A 27,849-nucleotide genomic window follows, 5' to 3' on the forward strand; every position below is an offset into this window, starting at 1 on the left:
TTCTGCACCCTCAGATTCCAGATTTTTGAATAGTGGTATATATCAAATATTGTCCTAAAAAATCTTATGTCAATGGAAAGCTTATTTGTTCATCTTTCAGATGATGTATAAATCTCAGTTGAAAAAAAACTGAGCCATATGACCCTATACAAAAAATGAAAATCCATAATATTAATGGAGACTCTGCTTAACGTAACACTGATGACGAACAATGTTTTCATGGCGGACTCAGTGTTTACATCTTAAAATTTGAGATATTGAAATATTTGAACCGATATATTGATTCTCTTACTTTTTTTAAAGATTCCTATATAGCCTGATCGTCCATGTGACAGCAGATATTACAAATCCAGTTATGTATCCACATCCTCATTGTGTGTGCATGTTCTAATCTGGGTGCGGGATTAATTTAAATAAAGTTATTACATTCTATCATACAAGCCATATAGACCTAGCTGCAAATAATCAAACATTAACTCACTCTGAGCTGTAAATCTGTTAGGTATGTGAGCACTTTTAAGGAGTAAAAGAGACCTTTACTATTATTATTATTTTATCAAAGACTATTCAGACTTCACTGTGATTAGTTCTTTCTTTCTTATCAGGAATTAATTCATATAGGCTATCTTATGAAATGTAGCAGAGAAAAGATATGAACATTTATTGCTTAAATATGCACTTTAATAATAATAATAATAATAATAATTAATAATAATATGCTGTATTGCTGTATGTCAGATTTAGTAACAGCTGTTTTAGTAAACAAAAACATTTAAAATGTTTCAGCAAGGTTTTTATTCACATTATCCACACATAAAACGCTGCTGTTGATCATTAAAATAAAACCATAAAGGTTAGATATAAAAATAGGTATAAAAAATAAATACGTAGGCCTTAATATAAATAATGTACAAATAAATATATATTATATAAAACAGCTAAAACTCAAACAGTGGATTATTTTTCATCAACATGGCCTAATTCGTCTTAAATTGATATTAAAAACGCCACATCCTTAAAGGAGCGCCCCCTGGCGGGAAAAACAAAGCTTTGCTCCAGTGACCACCAATCATTTATTACGCAGTTTACATCAAGTGGTAATGTAGTAAAACGCAGGTATTAAAAGGTGAAATTCAGCAAACACATTATCGAATATGTATATTTTGTACAGGCGAGCACAATGAAGGCAGAATATAAACGAAACGTGCAAAGTTTCACGTGAAGCGCTTTGCCATAGAAAGCTTTACGTTTATAAGGAAAACATTGAACTGTGTGGACAGCGTTCATATTCCAGCTTCATCCGATTTTCTGTGCAAACAACGCACCATTAATACAGATACTACTGAATTTGACATTTAAATATTACTGTTTTAAATATGTTTCTGCAATGTTTTGTCACGCTATGTAATTATTGAAATATGGCTGCGGGAGCTTAATATAAATTGCCACTGGCCAAAACCTAAATTGTATTTACGTACCCTTATTCTATTGTTTTTAGAGGTGATCTAAATATTTGCAGGCTTTTGCTGCAGTTCTATGGATGTTTTGCCCTCAAGAGCTTCCGACCGGTCACGTGACCCAAAACTATGGCTGTTTCGCCCCGCCCCATCGCCCTATAGTTGGCACTCTGAGGTTTCTCACGGCGTGCATTGCCGTTTGAATTCATCAGCCAATCAGAGGAGTCGCTTTAGAACTTCCGCCAATCGGCGTTGGGCCCTCATGTTTGCTTGCTTTTTTGAATTCAGTGAGTGTGTTGAACGGAGGCACCTATCAAAAGAGCGTATACAATGGGCTTAACATTCAAAGAAAACCTATTTTCGTAACTTAGTCGTTTTATTTTGCACTTTAGACAAACTTTGCGCGTCGTTGAGCGGACAGCGGTGTTTATGTGCGCGCGCTTCAGTTTTAATCAATAGTTCGGCTAACATAAACCCAGACTGCTCGGCTGGTTCAGCAGCCAGTCAGTGTTTCATTTATTCTTCAAAACCTTTCCAACCCATATCCGGACTTATCCCATCTTCCTACGGTGAGTTTCCATCGTCCGCTCTTCTTAATTATAAGCACAAGACTGTTGGAAAGGATTTCTTTTGTTTAGAAGTTAGCTAGCAGTTGTGCTAGCCCATATCACCAAAGTGCATAGCAGCTGCCAATCAGCTGTCACCGCATTTCTCTCCAAAAACCTGACAGATCTTTACAATATGTGATTCTTTACTTCATTACCCGTTATAATCTGCATTTATACATATAGGCGTATCTAATGTTTTGTTGCTCACTTGGACGTTAATGAACTGGTGTTTATTAATGTAATGTTGCGTTCAGATCAATTACTCATTGCATTTATGCAGCTGCATTTTTTAAAGACCTTTTAAAGAGTACATTTAAGTCAATTTTTGTGGAGATTTTTATATATATATATATAGATAGATAGATTCTCTCCTCCCTTTAACATTCATCATTCCCTCTTAAAACACTCAACTGTTTGTGTCTTATTTCTGTGCCGCCGTTGTTCACTCCTCTCTCTCTCTCTCTCTCTTCTCTCTCTCTCTCTCTCTCTCTCTCTCTCTCTCTAGCCTCCAGCTTTTGATATTCTGGACAGGACTGGGTCGCCACCCCTTGTCACAGAGCCATGGCTGACAGCAGCATAGTTACTTTAGGGCCGGGCCTGGTAGACTCCTCTGTATACGACTCCCGCATGGCCGAGACCTCAAAGGAGCAATTTTTCATGGGTCTACACGCAGACGAGTCAGAGGGTAAGTGAACGCCCTCCGTCTCCATCAACCTTATATCAACTGACATTTCCATAGGGTGGACTGTTTTACCAAGCACAAACATAACAAAAGAGGTTATTTTCTCTCGCTTTATTTTGTCTATTTCCATAGCGATTCACCTTTGCTTTGTGCTCTTTTGTATTCTTCATTTTTTTTTTTTTTTTTTTTTTTTTTTCAGATGTATTGCCTAAAGTTGAGACCAGAGTGGTGTTGGTGGGAAAGGCTGGCAGTATCGCAGAACTTGAGAAAGCTCTTCAGGTACCAAACGAGAGATGCGTTCATATAGATTGAGCTGTATATAGGTTTGCACTGAGGCAACATGAGCTGCATTCATGAGGTAAAATAATATATCAGACCCCCTTCTGAGGTATTTCAAGTTCATTGTGATTTCAGAGGGAGGAGAAAAGTTTCAAAATCTTCTAATCTGTTTTAAACGTAATCAGTTTGCTAACAGGAAGGAAGTAATTTTGTGTTGGTGAGCTTAGTGCACAAGATTTTAAACTCGCTTAAAGTCGCTTCTGTCTTTGACTGATGAGTTTACCTGAGCTTTAAAATGAAATCATTTATGCTCACCAAGGCTGTATTTATTTGATCAAAAATAAAGTGGAAACGTAATTGTGAAATATTACATTTAAGTGAAGTAATTGAATGATTTTTCCTCCCAAATGCTACTCCTGACCTAAAAAATTGGAGAGTAGTGTATTCATTTTAGCAGTTGCTATAGCACCCGCCAATGGTGTTTAAATTATAATTAAAATACTTTTTCATATGCGCCTATCACAATGGAATTGTTTTGCTATTTTTAATTTATTTGTTTTTGTCACACGATTCTACTTGTCACAAAAATTCTCAGTGACATTTTGCTTATTGTGCTTATTTGTCTTTATTATGCTTTTTATGATTATTCATTCATGCAGCAGTAGACATTTTAGGTCATTGTTTCATTTTATGCAATATCTGATTGAGCTGTTTGAGTCCAGGACCGTCAGTGTGTCATTAGCCTGAACAGCAGCTTTTGATTACTGTGTTCTTTCCGATTCTGACCTGGATTCGTTACTGATGAACATTTTACTCCACATTCTTACACTGACATGTGGTATGTGGCTGTTGGGAGTTAACGGATGAAAGAAACTTTATGAATGTTCCTTCACTTGCTCTGACAGTTGCGTTTGGAGGGAACACAGGTCAGTAAGGGGGCATTTAGGCTCAAAGCTTGATAAATGAGGTTAAATATCTGTGTATTTGGGATGAAAACTTCACATGTAGTGCTCAGGGGAGGATGGGGATTGTCCTAAAAATCTTCTCTCTTTGCCCTTGACACGATGTGAGAAGACTACAGATGCAGCTGCTTCTTTTAGTAATCTATTCTCCCTGCTCTTACGCAACTTAACATAGCAGAACTTCCTCCTGGACTTTTCTTGACATTTGTTTGAAGTTCTCATCTCAGTTCTGACAGGTTGTAAGGCCCTCCTGCCTGGGAAATTTATCAGCTTTGGGTTGCCAGGTTGACGTCAATTCTTCATTTTTACAGGCCATCACAATAATGGAAGTCCCGGTGGTAAAGATTAAAGAAGGGCAGCCGGGCACAGAGGCGCGTGAGAAATTGATAAAATCCATAGTCAATATGGTACGTCTCGGCACTCGGGATCTTTGCATGCTTGAGAGCACCGAGGGGATTTGCAGCATGGTGTTTTAAGGGGATTCGGTTTGGCACTGCGCTGTTTAATATCAAACTCACTCACACCGGTGATCTGGACTAAGTTCTAACAGTGTGTTCTAACAACTTGTTTTGTGTTTGTTCAGCAGGTGGCTTTTAATCCATTGAATTAAGAATTACTGTATCAATCAGTTATGTAATCAACCCTTTGGTGATTTAACCCTTTTTAGTCTGAGGTTTAATATTTTTCTTTTGATTTTCAAATACATATAAGACACAGAATAGTAATGTAAATGACAATAATAATCAGAAGTCAGGAGTAATGGAAATTTCTGCACTAACCAATCTCCCTTAAGTTCCTATAAAATACATAACAGGCTGTTCACAGCGGACATATTCTTTCATATTCTCACCTGGGATACATTTATTTAATTAAAATGTAGTTCAAAAAGTAGTAGTGTAGCATTACTATGACTTATGTCACATGACTCTTCAGAAATCATTCTGATATGCTGATTAACTGTTAAATGTTGAAAATAGCTTTGCTGTTTAATTTTATGAGAAGCTGAGGTTTTTTTGTAGAATTTTTAATAGGATATATATATATATATATATATATATATATATATATATATATATATATATATATATATATATATATATATATATATATATATATATATATATATATATATATATATATTTCTAATTAATATATTCAGTATTTAAAAAGATTAAGTGAGTGCTTGATAATGGCAAAGAAAATAAAACTTAAAACTAGGCAGAAATGGACATGTACAAGTAAATATGCTATATTTGCGGATACAATTTGATTGGTTTCATACCATATCGTCTTACTGTCCTGTGTGAACCGTCCTGAACTGACACTTGTGTTTGTAACCGCTAAATAATTTGACAAATGACTGCTGTCTTTCTCCAGCCTATCATCTGTCAGAACACTTTAACATCTCAGATCCCTTTTAATAAAAGAGAGATCTCTGAAAGCAGAGAAATTCTAAATACAACGCAGCAAATGTGTGTATTAATATACTCATTGTCATCTTTATTGTAGTTATGAATCTTCCTCTTCTTCCCTGTTAGGATATAAACACCCCCTATATCAGGACTGACAATGTCAGAGATTTTGGTGACGGCGAAAACTGCGAGTTTGAGACGGTGTTTGTGTTAAAAGACTTCCAGGCTCCCGAATACAGCTTCCTGTACAAGAATGACAACCGTATCCTGGGGCCTCCTGCCGTGATGCACTGCGCCAGCAAGGGAGAGGTAAGACCTAAAATAAAACAACGCAAGCACACACAGAATCACAACCATCTCGCAGGGTTCTTCTTTTTTTTTTTTTTTTTTTTTTTTTCCTCCCTGAGGTGGTGAACGAGTTTGATACTACTATGCCGTCACGGGTTGAGTAAAAGCCTGTTGAAATAAAGTTGTTTTTCCAACTGAAACGGATTCGTAAGCAGCTTTGATTGCTCCTGTAAAGCCTGAAAAATGTCGCTGGCTTATCTTAGTGTACGCAGGAGTGTCTGCTTCACTCCCTCAGATATTCCTAAGTGAAATGAACACTTGGCTGGCCAGCGATTGGTACCAGACAGAAAGATTAAGTCTGACGAACACTAGAATATAGATGCGACTACACAACACTCCACACCAGTGAGAAATATAGTCTCGTCTTACTGTTGTTAAATCTTTTTGTGTGTGTGTGTGTGTGTGTGTGTGTATATTTTATTTTTTTATTTTTTTAAATAATGAAATGATTATGCTTACCAAGGCAGAAATACAATAAAAATGGTAATATTATCACAATGTAAAAATAATATATTTTTTATTTTGTTTGTCTTTTCTGAATAGAAATTTCAGTTTAGAAAAATAGAAATTGCATTTATTTAAAAAAATTTTTTTTTACAAATTTTTAACTATATAACTAAAAATGTATTTATTATAAAAAACTTTATTAAAATTATTAAAACTATAAGTGTCTGCTGAGAGGGAATATTCATTATACTTAGAAATGGGCATTTTGGGCAACTTTTTATTTTTTTCGATCATAGATTCAAAAAGTACTCGGGAAGCCAAGTGTGGCAGTAATGGAGATAATGGAAAATCTGAAGAATGTTGTGAAAATTAATTGTAAGAATAAAAGATGACATGAAAACTTGTCTATGAACACATAATAAAAACCCTTAGATTATGAAGCATCAATATTATTAAAAATTATCTAAAAAGATATAGCTGTCTGCCATGAAGCTGATAAACTGAAGCCCATTTTGCGACGCTTCCTATGATCTTTATAACATAACTTGGTTGCATAACATAGATGTAACATTAACTTCTAGCTGCACAAAAGGATTAAAAAACAAGTGAATTTTAAGTTACGCACTATAACATGAGAGAGAGCTCTCGCTGTGATGTTTATGTCAGATCTGTGCTATATTTTCATCTACATTATTAAGTGGTAAAAAATTTGAGGATGAAAGTAAGCACTGGTAATATGCAGCACATTGAGCATGATAATGAAATGTTCATATGTTAGATTAACCCTGACCTCACTATGTGACTTTGAAGCCATGATCCTCTCGCTGCTTTTCACATTTATAGGCCTGCTTTTCACGATCGATCGTTGCTATTATTTCCCTAATTATAATTAATTTTTGGTACTATACCTTTAAGATTTCTATATGCAGAGGACCTTCTGTTTTGATTGATAAATCTAGAGTGTTTTTTTTTTTTAGTTGTTTGTGCATGCTCTGATTTGATGCATATTAATGATATTCTCCATGTCCTTGTCTATAGCCTCTGCCGTTCTCCTCCAGGCCTCTTTATTCTATGACCATGCTCAACTTGTCTCTCTGCTTCACCGGATTCCGTAAAAAAGATGAAGTGGTGAGTTCTGTATGTCTACTCGTCTCACCCAAAAACAACACATACCATCAGTGTCAGATTTGCCTTAATTAACTGTGCTTTTCTTCAGGTTACCCTGGTAAATCTCGTCCATCACATGGGTGGCACCATCCGAAAAGACTTCGACAGCGCTAAAGTCACACACCTCATAGCCCGCTCAACACATGGTGAAAAATACAGGGTATGTATCCAGCACATGCACAAACATACATCAAAAAGCCATTTATTTTTGTGTATAGTGAATCAGTGGGGAAAAAAACCAACAGATTTGCAGTGTTGAAATCCTTTCTGACTCACCCTGCTTTAATGGCCCTGTGCTGCCACGTGTCAAATCAAATCACTTATTTACTCCACTATATCCACCAGTGTAAAAGACAAGTTCAACACTTTGCTCTATGCTCGCAGTACATGCGTAAAATTGTAAAGGAATTGGTATACGCGCATTCATTACACAGATGTGTAAAATTAGCTTTTTTTAAATTGTGGATGAAATTCAGTTTAAGAAACCGTTTTTACACCAGATTGAAAACTTTGATGTTGAGTTTTGTTTGAGGTCCTTGTGGCATAGCACTGTTCCAGCGTTTAGGGGTTAGTAAGGTTTTCGTCATTTCATATTTAAAAATGAACTCTTAGGTCTTTAGGTCAGCCAAGATGGCGTAACCGCTGATCATGGCTGTACAGGGATTGCCATTAAGAAATAAATCAATTTAGTAGCAGAGTTGCTGGAAATGCATTTATCTTTTGCTAAAATTTCTTTAAATTATTCCACAGGTTTAGTCAGAAATTACATTAATGGAAAATTTAACATTTTTTTATTACTATTATTTATTAATTAAACATTTTCTAATTTTATGTAAATATATTAAACCAAAATGCCTTATTTAATTGCTTATTTTTTTAAATTAAAGAATATAATATAAATAAATTATAATGTAGTGATTTCTTACTTTATTTCTTATATATAGACGTCACGGGAGCGCACCTTGCTAACCCTGTTCCAGGACAGGTTTTCATAACACTGCTATCAGATTACAGGTGTGAAACATTTCTTTACACGGGGTTAAAAGCATTTTTTAGAATGACGATAAAGGAATAGTTTGCCCAAAAATTCCAATAAATTAAAATTCCAAATCTGTATGAATTTCTTTGTTTTGCCGAACACAAACAAAGATGTTTCGAAGAAAGGTTGTAACCAAGCTGTTTTAGGTCACCGTTAACTTCCACAGTATTTTTTTTTTTTTTTTTTTTTTTTGGAAATCAATCAATGGTGTGTCACATGTATTTTCACCGTTTTCTCAGTTTTTTTTTTTTTCATTGGCATGCAAGTATTTCAATTTATTTTTTTCAATGTCAGTACACATGCATAAACACTATATTAAAACAAGCTTGTTCAGGCCGCTTTAGTAGTTCCATTTCACTTTCGATTCCCAAAAACCTTTGTAGTCTCTTGAAGAAAGTCAGTCACCAAAACTCTTAAATGTTTGACCTTTATTTTCTCCTTTTAATATATTAATTCTTAAAAATCAGTCTAGATGAGGAGTCTTTTTAGTCAGTTGTGGATATTTCCTCCAACCCCAGGTGTGCTCTCCGTAACGGGGTCTACTGTCTGCAGCTGACGTGTCGGTGTTATTTAGAGAGGGTTTGATTAAAACAGTTCTCATGTATCTCTCCTCACAGCGTGCTGAATTGGGCTGAATCATTCATTAGTCTTATGCATAATGCATAGACCAGGCTTTGGTGAGAGGATCTCTTCCCTCCAGATGCTATTCACTGCTTTTTCTCTCTCTTTTTCTTTTCAGTTGGCAGTGTGCATGGGCACACCCATCCTCACCCCTGAGTGGATACACAAGGCATGGGAGCACAGAGATGACATGTAAGATAGCGGCATAAAACTAGCCCTTGCGTCAATCCCTCTCACCGTGTGAGTGTAGAGGAGTAAAAACTGTGAATGATGAGGATGAAATGTCCAGCCACTGGTATGCACGCCAACCGGATCCTTCCTGCTTCCATATTAAAGGAACACTGCATTTTTATTTTTTTAAAATAGGGTCATTTTCTAACATCCCAAGAGTTACCGTTTTGAATCCTTTTAGCCGATCTCCCGGTCTAGCAATAGTACTTTAAGCTCAGTTTAGCATAGATCATTGAATCCGAGTAGACGGTTAGCATCTCTTTTTCAAAAATGACCAGAGTTTTGGCATTTTTCAGATTTAAAACTTAACTTTTCTGTAGTTACATTGTAGTTTACTAAGACTGATGCAAAATAAAATGTTGCCATGTTTCTAGGCCGATATTGCTAGGAACTGTACTCATTCCAGCGTAAGAATCAAGAAATTTTACTGCCGTACCATGGGTGCTTGCTGGCGCAAAGATATTACACAGCATCTCTCATATTACCGTGATATTACAAAGTCACGCTCCCTGTAGCTTCATTGATCATTATGCCAGAATGAGAGTATAGTTCCTTGCCATATCAGCCTAGAAAATTGCAAATTTTTAATTTTCCGTCAGTCTTGGTCCGCAGTGTGACTATAGAAGAGTCATGTTTTAAATAGGAAAATATCAACTATTTGGTCATTTTTAAGAGAGAGATTCTAGGGGTCTAAAAGTGCTACATTCAGACCCGGAGATCAGCTGAACGGATTCGAATATGACTGTTGAACTCTTAGGGAGTTGGAAAATGAGCCTATTTTTTAAAGAGTGGAGTGTTCCTTTAAAATCGGTTTCCGCAGCACTCGTATTTTGACATTTTTCCACACATGTATTGAACACTGAATCTGACCTTTCACATTAATGACCTGCCACCGTTGGCTGGATGTTGACTGAAGGGATTCTTCTTTCATTCTCATCCCCCCCCTGTGCTCGCCAGACTTAATAGAGACAGACTTAAAGTCAATTCGAAATCAAAATTGACCTTGTACTGTCCTTGTTTCTGGTTTTATTGTGCACGGTGCATCAGTGCACGTCGTTCCGTGGGGGGGAGAAATTTTCTTCAAATTGCATCTTTCGTCAAAATGTAATTTGCTCTTACTTTTTTGAAATGATACCTACCATGCACGGGCTATTGGTTATTGTTGACCAACAACAATTAAAAACATTTCTGCACGTTAATAAATTAAGGCCTTTAAAATGTCTTAAATCAGAGCAGAAAGTCTTGTATTATATTTTATTTTTGCTTTTATCAATACATTTGTTTACAACTTTTATTTTATTATTTAAAATAAATAATTTTAAATAATTAAAGAAAGTAAAATAATTATTGTATTTCTGATACAAATATCTATTTACTTGGGATGCAAAAAGGAAAATATAATGAACATAATTGAAGTGTGAAAACATTTTTTCCCTTTAAATGAAGTTGTTTTTAAGTCCACTGATAAATATTGTTCTTTTTCATTCTAAACTTACATTTTGACACACAAAAAGATTAAGGTCAGTTTGCGTTTTAAATTTATCTTGATTTAATAATCTTTATGCTAAGGAAGACTATCTGTGATACAGCAAGTTCTATAATTATTGTATCGGTTTGTAATGGTGGGATTCAAGCCTAAAGCATTTTTTAAAGTGTATTAAAAAGTAATGGAGATCAGTAGGAAGTTGTATTTCCTTCAACTTGTGTTGTTAATAGTTCATTTACATATAGAGAACATAATGGCGTATAATTTCCCTTTAATTTATTTCTTACATTTTCTTTACTCGATATTACCAAGTTATTAAAGTTGTTTTCATAAAACTTTCAGAAACCATGAGAAAGCAAAATATCTATTTTATTATTTATTTATTTTTGCTAGGGCTTTTAAAATTGAATCTGACTTTCATATGGGCCATTAAACTAATTAGCTCTTATTTAAATACAGTAACTATTTAATTAATCCAGTAGTTTCATTTGCAAACACCACATCTTAATGTTACAAATGCAGATACTAACTTATGTTAACTACCAATTAAAATTAATATTACACTCTAAATATATAAATGGCAAGTAAACATCAAGTTGTCTTTGAATTTTACAAAATGGAGGGATTTTTTTGGACTATGTTCCCAGACTATATTCAGGGCTTTTTTTAATTTAATTTTTTTGGTGGTGTATTTTGGTCTTGTGATGTGACTTTTTTTTTTTTTCACTTTAGTAATTTCCATGCAAGCAACGAGGAGTTCCGCACCGAGTTTAAAGTCCCTCCATTCCAGGATTGCGTGCTAAGCTTTCTGGGCTTCTCTGAAGAGGAGAGAACCAACATGGAGGAGAGGACACAGAAACACGGTACTGAACTCTCACATATCAGTGTCCTTTCTGAAACGAGTATTAAACGTTTCATGTTTTGACATGTCAAAAAATCTTTATTCTGATAATTCTCGATTAACCAAAGCCTTTCATTCTGATTCATGATGTTGACCCCAGGATATACTTCTGTATTTTATTGCTAGACCTTCTCTGTTAAAGCAAATGACCCCTGACTTCTTCTTTAAAGGAGCTCGTGCTGCTTGTTTTGTACAGGTGGACGGTTCCAGGCGGTGGGTGATGAAAGGTGCACCCACTTGGTAGTTGAGGAGAATATCATTAAAGAACTGCCCTTTACTCCCTCCAAAAGACTCTATGTAGTGAAGCAGGAGGTATGAACTTGACTCAAGTCTCACCAGCACACACTGGGCTTTGCGTGGCCCCATAATAACTGTGTTAACTGTCTGTAGTCCAGTATCTAGTAGATTGTGAGGAGTGGGATTCTTTTTTTTTTTTTTTTTTTTTGGCACACATCAGGTGTTTTAATAGCTCAGTTACATCTGTATTTATGTAAGTGTTTTAATAAAGGGTTTAGCTAAATTATTTTTAAATGTCTATTAATTTCAAATTATTATTTTTTTTTCATTCTGTGTCTTTCTGCAGTGGTTTTGGGGCAGTATACAAATGGACGCCCGTGCTGGGGAAACCATGTACTCGTATGAAAAGGTGAGGTAACCAAGAAAATGACTTCTGCGATCCAAAAGCAAAATATATTTTCTTTTTTCTGTATTCATAATAATTTAAATAAAAAAAGAAAGAAAAATGGGCCTTATTCCTTAAGTATAGTTTAAAAAGTATCCCATGATGCACTTCATAAAAGGGATCATTCTGACATAAATGAAAATTGTCATATACTTGTTCTTCTTGTTTTTGTACGAAAGAAGATATTTTGAATAATTTTGGTAACCAAACAGTTGGTGGCAGCCATTGACTTCCATAGAAAATTATAAAAAAAATGACTTTTGTGCAAGATTAAACCAAGTAAAAAGAATAAGTTTTACACTGTGTATAAGTACTTGCTGTGCACCTGTCTAAGAAAGTACTGGTAATATAAGGTAATTAGTGGTAGGGTTATGTTTTAGGGGTAGGTTCAGGGTAAGTACTTAGTTATTACCTAGTTATTGTAATTACTAAAATAAAAATGTAATATGTACTTGAGTAACAACTTTTTTTCTTTGTAATTTCCTCACTAATAGTGAGAATGTTTGTGTGTGTGTGTTTTGTTTTTGTTTTTTTGTTAGTAGTTGGTCTTCTGAGTATAATCCAAATTTGTGGTTAGATTTAGTAAAGAAAAGTTATTGATTTTACATATATCTGTCACTGTGTCTTCCTCTCAGCCTGAGAGTCCTGCGATGAAGAAGGCTGTGTCTATGCTGTCTCTCACGACACCCAACAGTGGCCGGAAACGTCGCCGTCTTAGAGAAACATTGGCTCAGCTCACCAAGGAGACAGAGATTTCTCCCTTCCCACCACGCAAAAGACCCTCGGCTGAACACTCCCTGTCCATGGGCTCGCTGCTGGACATCTCTAACACACCTGACACCTGCAAATCCAGCGGAGGTGAAACAAATAATGTGATTCGACAAGTGACTAGCAACCAGATAATAAAACACCCCCCCCCTGTCTTCCCTGGGTTAGACAAACAAGCAGAGGAATGTTCTGACCTTTAGTTTTCAGAAAAATACTGGTTCGGATGTCTGAGAAGTTTGCAGAGTTCCCACTGCATTATGCGAGAGTGTTCCAGAACTCTCCAGACTTTGATCTCAGAGGTCCAGGTTGAACCCAGCCAGGGCTGAGATGAACCAGGAGAGCAGTCAGGATGTGTTTTTAGATGAGTGAGGCCGCTGTCTTTTGCAGAGCGCAGGCGCAGAAGGAGCAGTGGTAGGCGGAGGAGTGCCAGACAGTGTAGATCAGAGAAAGAGAGGTCACTGCAGCGTATCAGCACTCCTGTGTGCAGACAGGAAACAGACCAGACAGGTGACAATCAGGGTAACTTCTAGGATGAATGCAAACATTAATCTATGCCATTAACAAGTCTTTTCACTTAATGTAGAAAAGTTTTTTTTTTTTATGCAACAGTGCATTTTACTCTTTACTACATATTTCTATTGATTTGTTTGATTTAGTTTTTGTTGAAAATGGAATCCTTTATCATTCTTCGGTACTTAAAACCTTGCACAATTTGACACAGTATATATTTTTTTTCTTTATCTGATTTTTGAAAAGATATTTTGAAAAAAGGGATAGAACGTATCTCAGGGTAAGAATTAAGAGTGTGTGATTTACAGCTGCTCATCCCTGCATCTCTGCTTATGTGTTTCAGAGAATGGCAAACTTCCCAAAAGCTCGACTCCCGCCCTCCCTAAGCAGTCAGCGCGCTGGCAGGTCTCCAAGGAGCTCTACCAAACCGAAAGCAACTACGTTGATATCCTGGCCACGGTCCTGCAGGTTTGTGTTCTGTGTGTGTGTGTGTGTCTCTTGCGTGTTCTCCTTCTCCTTCTTACACACACACACAGGAAAGTGGAAACCACAGTACCTGGCTCTGGCCTTATCAAACTGAACCAGTGCCTCTGACCAGTAGGGGGGAAAATGAATTAGATTTGGGACACCAGTGCCATGGACACTTGAGATTTGCTTTGTACCCCTATATGTGTAGCTCATACGAACACACACACACACACACACACATATTTGTGTGTCTGCTTGCATAGTAAATGCCACATCATATGCCCGCAATCAGAGCCCAGCAAATTTCACTGAACACTGGAGTCAGATCATCAGGCAATACTGAATAGCTTGACCTTTCCATTGTGGTCCACTGGATCTTCATTAAGTTTATGGAGTATCTGTCAAGTAGAGGTCTGCACGAGACTGATTTTCCCAGTTTCATTTTATGCCTGCAAAAATACAAAAAAATAATTTGGAATGTTCTCTACAGCTTATTAAACCTTAAGTTTTTTCAAATTGTATATTAGTTTTCTATATTATTTATTTTTGTTTATTTTTGTTTTAGAGTGTGTGTATGCATGTAATTAATAATAACTTTTTGATCAAATAAATGCAGCCTTTGTGAGCATATGACTTTCAGTAACATTAATAAATGGTTCCAGTCCAAGCTTTTCTGGGGTAGTTTTTAAACTCCTGTTTAAAGGGTTTATTTTAAGATGTCAAAAGGCTGAAAAATAATAAACTGCCATTCCACTTTACTATCATACTGTCTGCTTTGGCTGACATCTTAGAAATAGCACCCTCTCATGCCTACAAATCAGAGGTTTAGTTCTGAGCTGCAACAAATCTTATCAGGTCCTTTAGTGATCCCACAGGAATGCAGACCTCTGCTGTCAAGTCCTGCTCCACTGGTCAGAGTCTCGGGGTCCATTCTTGCTTGGTGATCTAATTTCCTTTGTTCATCGTTTTTTTTTTTTTTTTTTCCTCTCTCCTCCCAGCTCTTCAAATACCCCCTAGAGAAAGAAGGGCAGGTGGGCGGCCCAATTCTAGCTCAGGAAGAGATCAAGACCATCTTTGGCAGTATTCCAGACATCTATGAAGTGCACACGAGAATAAAGGTAGGCAATAACCTTTCCAAAATGCTGAGTAAAGGCTGTGTTGAACGTGTTGGCTGATGAATGTTCTTTGACAGGCGGATCTCGAAGAGTTGGTGATGAACTGGTCTGAAGAGAGGAGCGTAGGAGACATTATCCTGAAATATGTGAGTGTGATGACGCTTTGAACTCGACCTCCTCCGGCGTGAAGCTCACAACGCCGTCAAAGACTGAATGGCAGCTTTTGTGATCTCTCTTTATTTTTTAAAATTCTCTCTCAGTCTAGAGAGCTGGTGAAGGCCTACCCACCGTTTGTCAACTTCTTTGAGATGAGCAAAGAGACTATAGTCAAATGCGAGAGACAGAAGCCAAGGTTTCATGCTTTCCTGAAGGTACTGTCTTCTCTTTTTAGTGGTTATAAAGAATAGTTTTTTTATATATATAACTAATATAAAGCAGAGGTTTAACTGATTTAGACTTTTTCTGTGTGTGTGTTGTGAATGTCGTTTATTCATTTCCTTTGTCTTTATTTTGTTATCCAGATTAATCAGGCTAAACCTGAGTGTGGCCGTCAGACTCTCGTTGAGCTTTTGATTCGTCCCGTGCAGAGACTTCCAAGCGTTGCTCTTCTGTTAAACGGTAATTCACATAAATATGGCTGTTAGCTCAAGCTTAGAGCTGTTTCTGTTCAGGAAGTCTGACTGAATCCAGAAGATTTAAATTTAAAGAGGTGAAATAAGTCAAACTACTGTTAGCAGGTTTGTTACACTTTACCTGTTGATGAAAGAAAAATGATTACAGTGAATTTGGTTCATTCTAGACATAAAGAAACACACATCAGATGACAACCCTGATAAAGTCACCCTGGAAAAGGCCATTGAGTCTTTAAAGGAAGTGATGACGTAAGTTCTGCGATTCAAATTTTCCTTAAAACGAGCTGATGTAACCAAAAATATTCGGATGAAAAAGTATTTTCGGTTTCAGCTGAAAGCTTTTTAGTGCTAAAGCAGTGATGTTTATACAAAGATCACTTTATATTACTCTCTCTTTTAATTTTCACAGCCACATAAATGAAGATAAAAGGAAAACTGAGGGACAGAAGCAGATTTTTGATGTTGTTTATGAGGTGGACGGCTGCCCTGTGAGTAATTTGTTTTCACGTTTCTGGAAATGTCTTACATTTACACACATTTCAGCCGAGTTCAAAGAAATAATTCACCCAATTCTGTCATTTGCTTGCCTTTTTATACAAGTGGTGCAATCTTCCAAGCCTTTGAGTCAACAAGTCGCAATAAAAGATGTTATATTCTCAAAGTCGTCACCCTCTGTCACAGCTCTCAAATAACTTCACATATTTTCTATGCCCCAACCAAAAGAACCGAAGTGACCATATTATGACCAACAGGATTTTTCTTGCCCTTTTGACATAATAAACATATGATGTAAGCATACTTCAACATTCACCAAGCAAAACTCCTTTGCCTGTCCACATAAGCCATAAAAACAGGTCATTCGGAAATCATCATAGTTAGAAACACAACACGTGGCTGTCCGTGTTCACCTTGATGCCTGTTTATTATTCAACAATTTTGAAACTGAAGACAGCTGATCATAATCTGTTTAAAGGTATATTTCTCATTTTAAAACTACAGTAGCAGAAACGGCCTGTTTTAAGTGATCATGTAAAACCTAGACTAACATTATAAGTGGGCTCAATTAAATGCTATTTTAACAGTAAAGTGTAATGCTGTTGTTGGCTGTAGTTCTTCTCTCTGCAGTGAGAGATGCAGACGTGCCGTCTGAAACTTTCTCTCAATACTAAATGGATCAGAGTGAGTCAGCTCATGTTGTCTCCTGTCAGACTCGCCCCAGAACAGCTGCGTCTGGAGACGGGGCTGCCAAACCGATGATCGCCCACAGATGGGAGTGCTTTTCCTGGATCAGTTTGGCTTTTTGTAGCTCATGGGAACCGAAGCAGCATGGACACAGCAGAGTCTGATCCAGGAACAGCACTCTGAGGAATCTGCAGGCTCGGGGACAGGAAATGCAGCATGTTTGGTTGAACAAACCTCTGCACGCCAGTCACTTATAATTTATTAATTCGCTAAAAAGCTTGCAAATGTGTTGTGAGTTGGAAACTGATTTTTTTTTATTTTTATTTTTCGTATTTTTGTGTGCGTCTGCAGGCCAATCTGTTGTCGTCACACCGGAGTCTGGTTCACAGGGTTGAAACCATTGCTCTGGGAGACAAGCCCTGCGATCGGGGAGAACATGTCACACTCTTCCTGTTTAATGACTGTTTGGAGGTAAAGCTCTCGTCAGTGTCTCTTCTCAATGCGTTTTTGGAAATACTAATTCAAAACCCCACCCCCTCACCTTCACATTGCAAATACTCCATCAGGTTCCCCAAAGCAGTGCCACTATATGAAACGCATTAATCTTGATTTCTGGTCTTGTTTGTGGTGTTAGATTAATGAAAGCCTTACGATGTCAAGCTGCTAGCTAGAGTTTCTCTGTATTGTTGTTATCATTACAGCAACATTTGAATAAACAATTAAATTGATTTCATTTAAGTGAATGTCAAGTATCAGATTGACTGCACTTTGGAGCTGTGCACCGTTGGTTTGTGGAGCTATTAAGCGATATTTATCACTTAATATTGTTTTTATGAAACTGGATCTTTTCAATCATTTTTCAGTTTACACTTTTATATAAACAAAAAAACTGAATGAAATTTAATACTGACCACCATTTGAGTACACCCCTTCAGTGATAATCATGTTTTCCTTCATTTAAATGATTTTTGGCTATTTGAAATTCTCTAGGTTGTGTAATTGTTCTGTTTTTTTGTTGTTGTAGTTGCTTATTCCTTCATGAAGTAAAAAAAAAAAATTAACACCAGCACTTATATTTTCTCACACATACATCTGCTTATCTCTCAGCATGTGAAAACGTCTGTTTTCCGTCTTTTAGTTTTAAAACACTGTAATGACTCTTGCAATTTTGAGTTATGCTGTGAATCGGTCTAAGCTGATGGACATATGAACCCACAATCATACCTGAGACAGAAAAATAATAGATACCATAATATTCCCCTCTCACGTCGGAAACTGCAGGCTTTCGCAGAGACGCATATACGCGTCAACATGAAGGTCAAACTACTAGAAGGGCGTGGTCTCAAACTTAGATGACAAATTCATCATAAGGCCAGCAGGGGCACTCATACCTCATTAAATAAATAACAGACATTTAATTTTGCCGAAATAAAGAATATAAATATACACAGTAAAAACTTATATATTATATGTACACAACCTTTTTTTGATGCGATTAGTCATTGTTAATTTTTGCTCAGTAAAATACTATTTTTATTTTATTTTTGTTTGTTTAAAAAAATTGGTATACTTGCATGTATTAAACTTGTCAGGAAAATATTATTACTTTTGATGGTTAGGCCAAATTTGACTAAATCTGTGAATGAACTTAATTTTAGGGTTCTTTGTCGTAGAGGAAAGGGAAGACCAAAAAGATATTTCCGTTCAATTCTGTCTTCTCCCTAAATTTCCTTTCATTGTCGTCTCCAAATTTTCAGCAACCTCAACAATTGTTTGTTCAGTTCACGGTTGAGCAATACTGTTGAAGGAAAAAAAAAAAGTGAATAATTTATGCGTGTGCAATCTGTGCTTGCTGACTCGACTCTCTGGCCTGTTTCCCCAATTAGTGTGGGGATGCGTTTAAGCGCTGTGGAGGGGGGTTGCTAGCGTGTGCCGGCACACGGCTGTGGTCCTCTTTTCCCATTGCTGGCTCTGGCCTGGTAATGAGAGCAGGGAGAAGGGAACACTCTGAGTGATCAATTATTCATTTTAGGAAGTCCTCTGCATGCATATCTGTCGCCCCAATATGCCTTACATATTTCGGCTGCACTAAAGCACCTGAAGGTCTCCCCACTGCTCCACCAGAGCACAGGAGAGAACATTTTACGTTCCTGCATTATGAAGATAGCTGCGTGTATTAAGAGTTTAATGCGCTTTTCCCTTCTGCGTCTTCCTATTCAGATCGCCAGGAAGAGACACAAGGTGATAACCACGTTCCGGAGTCCACTGGGTCAGACGCGGCCGCCCGCCCAGCTCAAACACATAGCCTTAATGCCTCTGTCCCAGATCAGAAGAGTCCTCGACATTCAAGACACAGAAGGTGAGGGGACCACATGGCTCGCTGCATCCCACCAAGTGCACTCGTGCATGTGTTAGTTTTCTGTGTTCTGAATTAGCACCCTGGAGAGGGAGGTGAAATCTGTTTATGTATAAAGTGTGTCACTTCGCTGTAGAGCTGGCCAGGAGGAAAATTCTAACAATTTTAAATGTTAAAGACCTAAAATTCTGTGGTAAAAGCCTGTTATTCGGTTAACGTTAAGTTCCCTTATCTGAACAAGTCTAACAGGGCTTTTTTTAAGAATATTTTTAGATTTGTAAATATAAGAAGCCATCTTATTTACAGTGGGGAAACAAAATAATTTAATTGACTTTCAGGTCAATTTTTATTGACAATCTTTTTCAGTTTTGTACATTAGCTTTTTATGTTGTTCAAATGAATATTTAGTACATGATTTTCTCTTGTGTTATACAGGTGGTGCACCCTGTATACTGATTTATAACATAACCTCACCTTGTGAAAAAAGCTCCTTGTAATGTCGGCAGTTATGAAATTATTATTTCAGTAGGTTGTTATTTTAATACTATATATGTTACTATAATAATAATACTATATATGTTAATGAAATATCCAGATATTTACTTGAAATTTAAGTTTGTTTTACAGAAAATTTCAGTGTAGTTTCAGAATTGTATTTGGTTAAACCAGCTTCAAAATAACACTAAAGCCATCTCAAAATCTTTACACGTATAGCAATACATGACTATAAAGTCTTAGTTTTAGTTGCATTAAAGCATATAAAATGATAATTTTATGACTTTTAATGACTTTTTGAATTAACTTGGAATCATATTCACAGAAATTAAGGAAACTTACAGGTCCAACAAGTTTTTGTCATTGTCTTGAGAAGATGTGATATTAAACCGTCTGGCTTACAAATTTAATGCCAAACAAGGAAATGAAAGAATCTCAAAACTACTTGGATTCCATGGTCTTTAGGAAATGCAATGACCACATAAAAATCCCATAATATCTTAGCTAGCAGTATTCACAGAATTATTTTATACTGCCAACCGAATCATTTAGAATATATTGAGCATATTTAATATATCACTCAGTTCTACTTTACTGGATTTTGATGAGCTAAAGACACAGGAAGGCAATAATTTCACACCATAATAGCACATTATTGATGAAGATCACATTCAGAAGCCTGGAAAATTTGACTGTGATTCAGATCTGTGCTTCCGCAAGAGCAGCTCCTTGTTCTGGAACCCATTTCAGGTTTCAAATCAACTAATTTCCCTGTAGTGCACTTGTGATGATCCCATCAAATCACAATGGATAAAATGAACTCCTGCCCTACATTGTTTCTTACTGAATATTGTTTCACTTGGAAAGTCAACATTTAAGTCATGTGAATGTGAACCAATCAACATTTCTATAAATAAAGTTTTTATTAATATCCATTAATTTATGTAGATTTGGTGGATGGAATTAGATTACATTTTTTTTCTTTTTCCTTTTTTAAATTCTACCCCAAAATGTTTTATAACATGTAGTTATGGCCATTTTCTGAGTGTTTTAATCTAATCTTTTGCGCACAAACAAAATGTGTTAAAGTTCAACGAGCTGGTCATTATTAGAAAGAAGAAAAAAATCAGACAGGATGATCAAAACATGGATTTGGAGCTGAAAGGTCATAAAGAGCATAATTTTATGAGAGCAGCCAACCGTGTGTGTGTGTGTGTGTATATATATATATATATATATATATATATATATATATATAACTCTACCAGTAATTTTATTTTTTTTTTTTACTTTTTCACTTATCTTCAGGTCACATCCCTGACCTCACATTTTCTCACATGTATTTGTGGTTATCTTTATTTCTTTTAAAGAGTGTCAGAATGCCTTTGCCCTGGTGGTGCGTCCTCCTACAGAACAGGAGAACCTGTTGTTCAGTTTCCAGCTGACGGCCGAAGACACACTCAAATCTGCCTGGCTCAAAACTCTCTGTCGTCAAGTGGCCAACACGATTTGCCGAGCTGATGCGGTGAGCGGAGACACACACACACACACACACACACACACAGAGAGAGAGAAACATGGCCACTTCCTCCTCAGATCATCCCCCTCAGGTCTGGAACAGAACTCAATTATTTATTTTATTAGCTCTGCTTTCTTTTTATTGTGGCTATAAATTAGGAGGTTTGTGTGGGCCTTTTGGTGTTGGCTAATCCTATTAGATGCTCCTGTGTGGTTAAACTGGGAGGCAGATTAATGTAATTAAGAGTGGAATTGTACTTGAACTTTACACTTCAGACGCAGACGTCTTTATCTTCGTGCTGCAGAACCACAGGTCCCGCCCAGGCCTTCTGAAACAGCGCATGTAATTGGCGCGGGCAGACAGATGCATGTATTTCCCTTTATAATTAAACATCCAGACCCTGTGGCTAAATGCATTTCGGCCCTCTCCTGCAGTTCTCCCACCGGCCATGAGGTGGCCACCTACCCACACAGCTCCGGCACGAAACATAGTCACACTCGCTCTCTGCTGCCGTGAATATCAAGAAGCCCCAGCTGTTTGGAAGGCTGAACAGTGACGCTTCTTTTTGCATTTTGACAGGCCAGCAGTATCGCGGTGTATTTATTTAATTTTCCCGTGTCTTAAACAGGAAGATCTCATTCAGAGCACCGATCCTGACTCCGTCCAAGTGAGCACAAAGGACATGGACAGCACGCTCAGCCGAGCGTCCAGGGCCATCAAAAAAACGTCAAGGAAGGTAGGGAGAGGAACTTGGAAGTATGACGCTACGCGCATACAGATTTGCTTTTGACATGAACGATCAAGATCCTTTCTTAAAAATGACATCATAAAGCAGGCTAATTGTGCAAGTTTGTGTTTTAGGTCACGAGAGCATTTTCTTTCACTAAAACCCCCAAGCGTGTTCTCCAGAGGGCCTTTTTAGCCAATGGTACCCCAGATGAAAAGAGTCCTGGCCCAGATGCCGATCACATGGGCAGAATGTCTAGCAGTTCCACGCTATCTGTGAGTCTACACACATTTTAGCCTGCTGCTTCTCACAAATCTACTGATCTAACCTGCGATTATAGACACACACCTGTAGGTGATGCATGAATAATTCACTCAACTTTAAGTAGGCCTTCAAAATAAAATGCACCTTCAAGGGCAATTCACTCTTAGAATAAAGTGGGAAAAAGTCTGAGTTTGACAGCTGTAGAAGTAACGTGATGATGAGAAAATTATTTTTGTGTATTTCTGCTGATGCTGAGCAAAGTGAACATTTTCAACTAACTTCTGATTTCTAGAAATATTACACGGACAGCACAGCTGTAATTGGGCATTAATTACTGTTTAGTAACATGCACTATTGCTACTTTGATCTAATATATAGCCATTTGATTTTAATTTAATGTCTTATGTATAAAATTATATATGTGTAAAAGATAATAATAGTAAGGTGGAGAATTTGTACAAAATAACAAATGGATTTGTGCCAGACACATAACCTTATTATAAAGCTACACATAAAGCTTATTGGCAGGCACTTTTTCTCTGCTGAACAAAAGAAAAAAAAAATTCTATTTTAATGAAGAGGGAAAAAAAATGTTATCATGTGAACAGGTCTATAAGTAGAGCATTGTTTCTACTGAAATATTTTTTGTGGCAAAATGTCACTTTTGGTGTAAATGAGCCTTGACTTTTAAAAAACTACAACAATCTGTCTTATTCAGGCACCTTTTTTTCTCTCAGAGAATACATAAATTGTTCAAATGTTGCATACTTGTGCCCACTCTCATTACATTTGGTCTAAACAGGCATTTGCCTGTATAGTCTCATACGCTCAAATTGCAAGTTTTAATCAAATTTTCTACAGTTGAACCTCGCAGTATTACTTGCCAGTTCAGTTGGCTTGCATTTCCCTCCCGGAGGACTCCCGGTCGTTCATTCTTGCTTTTCTTACCTTGTAGCATCTGGGGGTCTTGTGCTCTTTGCTCCGTTTGAAATGGGATATTTTTACCTTTTTCATTAAGATGATTCATGCGCTTCTAAATATTTGAGAAATCCTACGTTCGTAACGAGCTCACTCTCAAATTTTTCACTCCCTTTTTCAATTTTGAAGTGAATGATTGTGAGGGCGTGCGATGTAGAGGCGGTGCAAGATGAGGTTAATGCGCTGTTTTTCTCTTCCCTCCGTTTGAGTTTAGATGTCTCGTTCTGCCTCTACGTTCAGTCTGACGGGCTCTATTAAAAGCGCAGTGGTTCAGCGGTCAAACTCTCTGGACTATGCACCGCGGCCCAGGGTCCCGGTGTGTGTCCGCACTCCGTGCAGTCCAGAGAGGGCCGATGAACCTGCGGCTCCCGAAAGCCGGCTCAGACCATCCATCCTGTCCCTCCCAGCGGCCCAGCCCGTAGCTCCGTGCCGAGAGCTGCTGGCGCCCCCAGAGCCGCAGCGCAGGTTCCCTGGGTCCCCGCGGCGGGAGACCCTCCTGTAGGACTCTTAAATGTGAGCACAGCAGTTCTGCCTCTTGACTCACTGTGACTTACTAACTCACATCTGGGAACGGTGTTGGCACTAATTCACTACCGCACGGAAGGGATATGGTGGCACTCATTTATAGATGATCTGAGGACCGAAAGGGATTTATTCACTTAAAATTTAAAATTATTTCATTCACCCACCCTCATGCTGGCCTTACGAAGAATGACTTTAAGTACTACAATATTTTTCCAATCATGAAAGTCAATGGGATCCTTGAAATGACACACTATTAACTGAAATTGACAAACCATAATCTCATTTACACTTGCTTGATTTACACTGTGATTGATATGATTTTAACAAACCATTAAACGTGACATTTGATGCAGCAAACTCCTAATTTGCTTCATATTAATAGTTAGTAAGGTAGCTGTTAAGTTTAAGTATTGGGAAGTATTAAGGATGTAGAATATAAAGCGCATATTCAGCATGACCAGAAGTACTAATAAATAGCCACTATGTTATTAATAGGCATACTAAGCAACTAGTTAATAGTGAGAAATTGTCCCTATACTCATATATAACTGAAAATTTCATTTTCAAACTTTTCATGAAATAATGTAATTTTGTTTAAATTAATTAAAATAATTTTAAATTAGTTTAACATAGCAATTTTTTAATTGACTTTGTTCAGAACTATTGAATTACTTAAAGGGTTAATTCACCTAAAGACATTTAAAATTACTCCAATGCTTACTTGCCCTCAAGGCATCCTTGGTGTATTTGACTTCCTCTTTCAGACTAATCCAATGGGAGTTATATTAAAAATGATCCTTGCTCTTCCAAGCTTTAGAATGCGATTTAGATGGGTGATTTTTATTTTCTCCTACATTCAAAATGAACTCATCCATATTAAATAGTGCTAATTACTAATCAACAGTGCTTGTGTGACTATGTCATCCACCCAGAAAGGCAAGGTAAGCACAATTCTCCATCAAAAAAATCTCAGTCGGGAAATAGAAAGGTAACAGTAGAAACAAAAACATAGGAATGGCACAAATTACATTTAGCAGCAAAGACATCATTAGAAATATGGATAATTTTCTTTAAAAATGCATTTAATTCCCTATTCACTTTCATTGTATGGAAAAGAGCGCTCAAAATTTGACCTTTTGTGTCACTATTCATACTTGACATGAGGGTTAAAAAATTTGTTCACAAAATCTCAAACTTATTCTGATTTAAAAGATTTCCATTGAATGAAAAATAATTTTTCGCATTGCCATAACAAAAAAGAAGTGTGACGTAATGACACCGACAGAATTATGCTTATTTTTGGTGAAGCATCTCTTCAACGGTGACATCAGATCATTTATGCAGGGTGAAATATGAGTTCTGGGATGCTTTTATAGTTCTATAATTCTCAGCATAATGATGGCTCTTTTATATAAAGACGTAATTGTTACTGTGGCGTAAGATTTTTTTATTTTTTTTCTTCATAAATTTCATATTTTTACTGATATTAGCATGATCTATGGGCGTAACAGCTGTAAATTGGCTGATGGCCGTGATTTAATCTCCTCCCATTTCTAATTTGATCCCATTAACTATCATCCGTATACTGGAGTGTGTCCGTTTCGTAGCGTTTTAATGTTTCGTTTAGCACACTCAAGGCAATTCATCAAACGGCTTTTTTCCCCCATCTCATTGCCATTGGCCGCCTGTATTGATCTCAAGGCCTCCAATGGCAGTGCAAGGCCACCTTAACTCTTATTAAGCAATGCTAAGTAATAGGATTATTGGTGTGCGTGTGTGAAAGCAGGCTGGTACTTGTTACATCTGCGAGTAAGAGTAAAACAAAAGAAATTGGGCTTGTAGTATGCTAACCCCTTTTTCACCCTCACATCTCTGTTTAAAGGGAAGAATACAGTCTTATCCTCTGCATGGAGGCTAATACTCCTTCGGGTAATGCTGTCGGATCTGAATGGCAAACACTTAACAAGGGTCAACCGTGTGCATTCTTTCTTTACCGAGCTTGTAAAGCCAATATCATTAACATGGACTTCTCTCCTCGCCTCTTCTCACTCCTTTTGAATAAACTCCCACAAAAACCTGTGACCCTCAGGCTTCAGGGAAAACACTTAAAAAAATAAAATAAAAAAATGCTCAACACTGGCTTTTGGTAAAAAGACAAAAAAAACAACTCAATGCTGTTTAATGATTAGTTCCTACTCTAAATCCGTGAAAATGAGCTGTAGTTATGTAGACTTCAACAGGGAAGGGCGGTGTGGGACTAAATATATGCTCTTTAGCAAATTAACAGATAAAACAGATGCAAAAAGATTTGGAAAAGAAGTAAATAGCTCATCATCATGCTGATGGAAATGGAAATAAAAGTAACATTAATGCACATACAATGTTCATACAAATGATCTAAAAAAAGATTATTAATAATAATAATAATAATAATGGCAATAATAACTTGAAGTAATATTTTATTTATTCACTTTAAAAAATTTCATGTTGGCACCATTAGTATGGAATTGAGCAATTCAATATAAATTTTGTTCACTTGGTTAGTTCTTTTACGAAAAACTAAGCTCAACTAATCAGGATTTAGGGTTATATTAATCAGTTTTTGTTAGCTTTCATTCATTAATTTTCATTCATTCGATTGTGAAATTGTTTTCATAGTAATTCAAATTAAATTTTTATGAATAAGCCGTTGAATCCAGACTTTACAAAAATTATAAAAAAAAATGTAAATCATATGTATGTAAATTAATTAATTTGCTGGAATGTCCAATATGTAGATGTGATGTTATAAAATCACTCGCACCATGATTTTTCTTTCTTTTCTTTTTTTTTTTTTTTAAGCTCATACCGCCCACTCCTAGACAGTATGAATAGTTTGTAAAAAGAGCCCTAAGTGCATTACAGCTTTAACCAACACTTCAACTCTGCATTGAATCTTTAACAAGGTCTTCTGGGTATGAAAATGCACCAAAGGTTAACACATCCACCATTTACAATTCAGCACTCTCGAGTCTTAAACTAATTAAAGACTAGAATGGAAATAACCTAGAATAACCCTAAAACACTCCTTTCATCGTTATATTACATTTTTTGTATTTTCCGTTTTCTTTTTCCAGGCTGTTCATTCCCCATCCATGATCAACCTGTCTTCTGCCTTTGAGAGGAAATATCATACCTTCAGCCGATCCACAACTCACCTGTTCTGAACTTTGCATCCAGTGTAGTAATTACTTTTCATACGACGGTACCACGTCCGCCCTATGCCTTCAGCCCAAGCCCCCCCAACTGGGTTTATTTTACAGGTCCGGAACCCACCAAATGAAGAACGGCTTGTGTTGATGTCTGGGCACATTAAAGAGACATAACTGACATGCTCTGATTTTTATTAGATAGGTAGAGTTTTCACACAATTATTAACCACTGAAAGTATTTCTTAATGTTTTATATATAGATAGATAGGCCCTAATCTAAACTAATCTAGTTTTCAGCTTTTATAAAGCTATACACATCTAGCTTTTGCATTTAAGTGTAAATGCACTGAGCTGCCAAAGTAAGGTCTGGTCTAAACGCGGCCTTACATTTTTGCGTACTTTTAGAAGTGATTTTTATTGTTGATTTAAGGGTATTGGTTTCTACGAGTCAAAAGAGTTGTTGCAGTATACCTGACATATTTATTCTCCAGAATCACTTCTATATGTAAATCTTTCCTTCTGTCTATATTTATGTGTAAATATTGTATTTTTCCACTTTGTGATTTTCATACTAATAATAGTTTGTCTTCTTGCTTGTATCTTTTGTAGTCACTGCACTTATGTCAAATGTATTCATGTTTTACGTTCGTCTGTAAAAGGGATTCTTATAATGTCTTTGCCTACTGCAGATTTGTTTGGAGTGGGTGGTTTTATGTTATTGGTTTGACTACTTTTGAAGGTGACTTCATTTATTCTTGATCAATAAAAGAAGCATAAAGCCTTCGCCGTGTTCTCGT

The 27,849-nt window shown here is 36.8% G+C and overlaps 1 protein-coding gene across 4 annotated transcripts; it reads left to right on the top strand.

The window, feature by feature from the left end:
- The first annotated feature begins 1,713 nt into the window (after positions 1-1,713).
- On the top strand, positions 1,714-27,833 carry ect2 (epithelial cell transforming 2). 4 transcript variants are annotated; one of them, XM_043252942.1, is made up of 26 exons: positions 1,714-2,026; positions 2,571-2,750; positions 2,947-3,026; positions 4,300-4,395; positions 5,527-5,709; positions 7,234-7,323; positions 7,412-7,522; positions 9,141-9,214; positions 11,472-11,602; positions 11,837-11,952; positions 12,224-12,286; positions 12,958-13,180; positions 13,944-14,068; positions 15,067-15,186; positions 15,261-15,329; positions 15,444-15,554; positions 15,705-15,801; positions 15,983-16,064; positions 16,225-16,303; positions 17,349-17,468; positions 19,218-19,356; positions 21,219-21,373; positions 21,996-22,103; positions 22,229-22,369; positions 23,551-23,849; positions 26,978-27,833. In XM_043252942.1, exons 2-25 carry the CDS (start codon positions 2,627-2,629, stop codon positions 23,836-23,838), a joined length of 2,925 nt encoding a protein of 974 aa, XP_043108877.1. In that variant the 5' UTR covers positions 1,714-2,026; positions 2,571-2,626; the 3' UTR covers positions 23,839-23,849; positions 26,978-27,833. The 4 variants fall into 4 exon arrangements, with proteins under 4 accessions (XP_043108877.1, XP_043108879.1, XP_043108878.1 ...); XM_043252944.1 differs by lacking the exon at positions 23,551-23,849 and having other exon boundaries at positions 1,715-2,026; XM_043252943.1 differs by lacking the exon at positions 4,300-4,395 and having other exon boundaries at positions 1,715-2,026.
- The last annotated feature ends 16 nt before the right edge of the window (positions 27,834-27,849 follow it).

Source organism: Puntigrus tetrazona, chromosome 11 (genome assembly GCF_018831695.1).
Source record: "Puntigrus tetrazona isolate hp1 chromosome 11, ASM1883169v1, whole genome shotgun sequence".
In the NCBI taxonomy this organism is placed as follows: domain Eukaryota; kingdom Metazoa; phylum Chordata; class Actinopteri; order Cypriniformes; family Cyprinidae; genus Puntigrus; species Puntigrus tetrazona.